At 40.4% G+C, this 6,000-nt stretch overlaps 1 protein-coding gene across 1 annotated transcript in view; it reads left to right on the top strand.

The window, feature by feature from the left end:
* The window catches only part of heatr5b (HEAT repeat containing 5B), a 121,996-nt gene that overhangs the window by 98,930 nt on the left and 17,066 nt on the right, over positions 1-6,000 (top strand). The window contains exons 29-30 of the mRNA XM_043680648.1: positions 4,406-4,654; positions 5,242-5,369. Of these exons, the coding sequence (XP_043536583.1) occupies positions 4,406-4,654; positions 5,242-5,369 (377 nt within the window). The remainder of the gene's footprint in view (positions 1-4,405; positions 4,655-5,241; positions 5,370-6,000) is intronic.

Raw genomic sequence — 6,000 nt, forward strand, 5'->3', positions numbered from 1 at the left:
GACTGTGTCTTTAGCAGCCAAAGGTACAAGCTCTGAATCGCTCATCCTTTTCCTATCTTTACTGTTGACTGTTCCTTAAAAATATCCTTTAAAATATACCACTTCTCCTAACATTTTATTCTTTATCAGACAAATCTTGTCTGATAACACTTCAGCATCATGGCATGTTTTACTACATTAAAAATGCTACATAAATGCAATTTGTTGTTCATTTTTCACATTTTGGTTGTAACAGGGCATTGTTTGGTTTCTCTGTTTAACGTACAGAGTCTACAGCCCAAAACATTGACTCTCCTGCTCCTCGGATGCTGCCTGACCTGCTGTGTTTTTCCAGCACCACCTTTTTCACCTCTAACCCTCCAGCATCTGCAGTTCTCACTTTCTCATAGTACAGAGTCCACATTCTGCTGTTGCCCTATTATTGCCAGGCCCAGTTAATGCACAATGGCAAGTTGCCATGCAGCTACTGCAGTCTTGTGAACTTTGTATAGTTACGTCATCTTATCAGTGAAACTTTGTCAATCTGTCCACCACTCTATTGCTTGGCAACCTCATTCGCTGTGATGGGGTTTTCCAGGACTTATTGGCAGCAAATTAAGTAACTGGTTTCCTCATCTCAAACTTAGAAACTTCTGTGGCCAACTATGTGTGGCTTCAAAAATATGTCCAGAGTATAGGTAAATGTGATTAAATGATAAGATTCTGTTTATTGAATCAAAGAGAACACAAGCTTGTCACCTGTCAAGTGAAGTTAGAACAAAAGGTGAAGAATGTTTTGGCCTTTTACTGTGTTTGTCAGCTGTCTGAACTAAATTTTATGAATGTACAAGTCATCCAATAACTTGTGGCATATGCAATATATCCTGTGAATTGTGAATCACCACAAAGCACTAAGTGTACTGCACCATTCCATCAACTTGAAGTCAGCATCTTGTCCTCACTTCCCCTATCAGTTTTATGAAATTGCCACATTTGCATCTTAATTACCCATTAATCTTGCCACAAAGTTAATTGAAAGCTTTTTATTGTGTGATACATTGATTGGCAGTCAGTGACATTTATCTGGCCCAGAAATTTAATAGGGACCTAAGGGGCAACTTTTTGGCGCAAAGGATAGCGTTTGTATAGCATGAGCTGCCAGAGGAAGTGGTGGAGGCTGGTACAGTTACAGCAATTAAAAGGTATCTCGATGGGTATATGAATAGGAAACTGGTACAAGTACTGGCAAATGGGACTCGATTAAATTGGGATATCTGGTCAGCATGGATGTATTGGACTGAAGGATCTGTTTCCATGCTGTACACCTCTACGACTCTATGACTAATTATATGTATGAGTCTCATTCCTCAATTGTGAATTCTTTGAAAAAGCTTAAAAATGTTTATTTTCTTTTCTGCCTCCCTTTCCTAATCCGATTTTTGTTCCTGTTTATTTCTCTGTACCTGATTTGACTTTAATTTGTGACCCACCCCACCTCAGTCCTTTCTCCATTTATAAAGGATAAAGGAGATAAACCACCAAGTTTATCAAGTCTCCACACTGTTACCAACTTGTACTTCCATCAACTTTGTGGGAAAAAAATTTTGAAGTCTAAACTTGCACAAACAACACTATTGAAAAGACTGGCTAAATGCAGGTTGCTAATTTAAAAGATTTTTTATGTTATCACTGACAAAGCCATGAGTCATAGAGATGTACAGCATGGAAACAGATCCGTCAGGCCCACTTGTCCCTGTTTGGCCAGATATTCTAAATTAGTCTACTCCCATTTGCCAGCACTTGGCCCACATCCCTCTAAACCCTTCCTATTCATGTACCCATCCAGATGCTTTTTAAATTTTGTAATACCTCCCCCCACTTCCTCTGGCAACTCATTTCATACATGCACCATCCTTGGTGAGAAAACGTTGCTCCTGAGGTCCCTTTTAAATCTTTTCCCCCCTCACCCTAAATCTAAGCTCTCTGGTTCTGGTCTCCCCACCCCAGTGAAAAGACCCTGTCTATTTACCCTATCCACGCCCCTCATGATTTTATAAACCACTATCAAGGCACCCCTCAGCCTCAGCCTCCGATGCTCCAGGGAACACAGCTCCAGCATGTTCAGTCTCTCACTCAAGCTCAAGTCCTCCAACCCTGGCAACATCCTTGTAAATCTTTTCTGAACCTTTTCAAGTTTCACAACATCCTTCTGATAAGGAGGAGATCATAATTGTACGCAATATTCTAAAAGTGGCTTAAACAATGTCCTGTACAGCTGCAACATGACCTCCTAACTACTATACTCAATGCACTGACCAATAAATGAAAGCATATTAAATGCCTTCTTCACTATCCTATCTACCTTAGACTCCACTTTCAAGGAAATATTGAACCTGCACACCAAGGTCTTTGTTCAGCAACAGTCCCCAGAACCTTACCATTAAGTGTATAAGTTCTGCCCTGATTTGCCCTTCAATGTTTGGTGTCATGTGCAAACTTACTAACTATCCCTCTTACACTCACATCCAAATCATTTATATAAATGATGAAACACAGTGCATCCAGCACCGATCCTTGTGGCACACCACTTGTCACAGGCTTCCAGTCTGAAAAGCCACCCTCCACCACTACCCTCTGTCTTCTACCATCAAGAACAGCTAGTTCTTCCTGTATTTTATGTAATCTACCATGAGGGGCCTTGTCGAATGCCTTACTGAAGTCCGTATAGATCACGTCCACTGCTATTCCCTCATCAATCCGCTTCATTACTATTTCGAAAAACTCACTCAAGTTTGTGAGACATGATTTCCCACACACAAAGCCATGTTGACTATCCCTAATCAGTCCTTGCCTATCCAAATACATGTAAATCCTATCTGTCAGGATTCCCTCCAAGAACTTGCCCACCACTGATGTCAGGCTCACTGTTCTACAGTTCCCTGGCTTTTCCTTACCACCTTTCTTAAATAGTAGCACCATGTTAGCCAACCTCCAGTCTTTGGTTCAATGTAAATAGTCCATGCAGAATAGAAGACCTACTGTCCCCCATGACATCATTAAATCATGCCTGATTGAATCTACATTTCTGGCTTCCATTCCTGTAACAAGGACCTCCATTTAAAGGTACAAAAACAGAAATTGCTGGAAAAACTCTGCAGGTCTGGCAGCATTTATGGAGAGAAAACAGAGTTAATGTTTCGGGCCTAGTGACCCTTCCTCAGAACCATTTAAAGGTTTTCTCACTTTGTGCAAAATTTTCTTTTGAAAGGCTTTTCAAATTTTCCATCAATCCCCAGATTTGTGGCTGTGAGAAAACTTTCAGATAAGTTCCTCATTGCAGAATATCAGCCTCTGATATGATGTGATAGATATGGCTGTAATGGTGCTGCACCTGAAAACAAGTGTATCCAGCAGAACCCCAATTGAAAACCTTTATATAAATCCTTAAATTAGTTTTGGTTTTTCATTTGAACCAGAGTGAGTCCTAAAATTCCTGAAGTTCCTGCATTTGGGGCAAAATAATTGATCAATCTGAAAATATGGGTCAAAAGTCAAGACATTGCTCCTTCCTTTATGTATTTTCAAAATGGATGAGATGTGTAAGTGAGCTTTCCTTGCTTTTATCGTCTGTTGTGGTAACTGAAAGAAGTACTTCCTTTTTTTTGTGAAGATATTCACACCCTCAAGATCTCCCAAAAAATCTTGCAACCGATGAATTGATTTTTTTCTGCCTTGCATTATCCTTTTTAATATAGAAAATTCTGCAGTCCACTCTCCACAACAAGATCTCACAAAGAGCAATAAGATAATGATCTGATGACCTAACTCAGATGCAAGAGAACAGAGTCTAGATTAGAGCAGGTGCTGGAAAAGCACAGCAGGTCAGGCAGCATCCGAGAAGCAAGAAAATCGACGTTTTGGGCAAAAGCCCTTCATCAGGAATGAAGGCAGGGGGCCTCCAAGGTGGAGAGATAAATGGGAGTGTGGGGGAAGGTAACCAAGAGTACAATAGGCAGTTATCCGTTCTTCCATGCTCAGAGCCCTACAAATCCACTCTAGAATGTATCCAAATCTGCAGCTAGTTGTGGTGCATAAGTTAATGCTGTTATTGAATTGGAAAAGATTGTATATCTCTGCTTCCGGATTTTAATCACTCCACCGTTTACGCTGTGAATTTGGGAATTGCTTTAGATGTCTCAACTTCTCTTGCTCTACATTTTTGACCAAGCTATAGATCACCTCTCCTCATTCCTCTCTCCTATAGATCACCTCTCCTCATTCCTCTCTCCTTCTTGGTATCAAATTCTGTTTGATTATGACTTTCTTTGAAAATTCCTTGGATTGGATTGTTTTGAAGGCATCATATGATTGAAGGTTTCTCTGAAATTTGTTGAATGTTTTGGTTTATTAGTGTACTTTGTTACAGGAGGTGCCTTCTATACACCTGAAACAATCGACAGTGCCCGTCTACACTACCGTGCTTCCTGGGCTCCCATCTTACATGCAGTGGCACTTTGGTTGAACAGCACAGGATTTTCTGTTCCGTGCGAGCTGACGACCCTGCCAGTTCAAAGTGGGCACAAGAATCAATCGGGCACCTTTCTAGCTCAGGCGTCTGGAACTTCAACCAAAACTCTGCAGGAGATTAACACAGACAGATTACAACTTATTTTTGGTAAGTCAATGCTTTCAGGCTGATGCAAGTTTTCACATCAGATCAAAAGCTTCTGTACATTTTGAAATAATCTTCAAATGATACAACATAGAAAGAGACCATGTAGTTAATTGTGTTTATGGCAACTCTTTGGTGGGGTTATCCAATTAATCCCAGTAGCCCTGCATTTTATCCTTGACACTGCAATTTTCTTCAACTTCAGTCATCTATTAAATGTGCTTTCATGTCCCTTATAGATTTTTGGAATGGTAATAATTTGCTGTGTAAAATAAATCCCCCTCTTCTCCGCAACCTGGGCCAATTAACATGAAGTGATATATTATTTATACACAATCATGCCAGTAGAAAAAAAATTCTCATCTATTCTGCCAAATCACTTCAACTTTCGTACCTCCACCGAAGTTCACTATAACTTTCTCTGCTCGAAGGAGACCAATCCCAGCTTTTTGTGACTGCCCCGGCACTGTAGTCTCTCAACACCGGTGGTATTATAAATTCTCTACATCCTTGCCATGATCACAATTTGAACATTTTCCTCCATTTAAGAAAACTGAGCCTGAAAGTGGGGATTTGGTTCTTATTTGCAGGTATCAGTATTGAGTTCCTGTGCTCTCCTCGACCTGAAAATCCCCTCGAGCATGTAACATCCTGCCTGAAGGCGCTTCATACTTTACTGGACTCCCCTTGTGCTAGAACATACATCGGAGAAGATCAGGTACAGTGCTAAAGCACAATTTACTATTGTTACGATACCAGCTGATGATGCTATGGCACAATACTTCTCATCCCAGTCGGGTCACCTCCGAACTGTGCTAAAAGCTTTCAATCTCCGGGTTTCCTAAGCCAAAATCAATTCTTGATTATTCAAAACTAAATCCCAGCTAATAACTTTTAATGTTTACCCTATCTATCATAAACAGCTACAGTTTTCAAATAAAAATTCCATTAACGCATCCCAGGGGTTCTAAGTCACCTGTTCTCTGAAACATACTGGATTATGTTACTAATGGACTGTTTGATTTTTTTTTAGAAGTCACTACACAAAAAAACTAATATACACATGCCACTATTGTGGGCAAGTTGTTGGAGGGAATCCTGAGGGACAGGATGTACATGTATTTGGAAAGGCAAGGACTGATTCGGGATAGTCAACTTGGCTTTGTGCATGGGAAATCATGTCTCACAAACTTGATTGAGTTTTTTGATGAAGTAACAAAGAAGATTGATGAGGGCAGAGCAGTAGATGTGATCTATGTGGACTTCAGTAAGGCGTTCGACAAGGTTCCCCATGGGAGACTGATTAGCAAGGTTAGATCCCATGGAATACAGGGAGAACTAGCCATTTG

This window comes from Chiloscyllium plagiosum, chromosome 3 (assembly GCF_004010195.1).
Source record: "Chiloscyllium plagiosum isolate BGI_BamShark_2017 chromosome 3, ASM401019v2, whole genome shotgun sequence".
In the NCBI taxonomy this organism is placed as follows: domain Eukaryota; kingdom Metazoa; phylum Chordata; class Chondrichthyes; order Orectolobiformes; family Hemiscylliidae; genus Chiloscyllium; species Chiloscyllium plagiosum.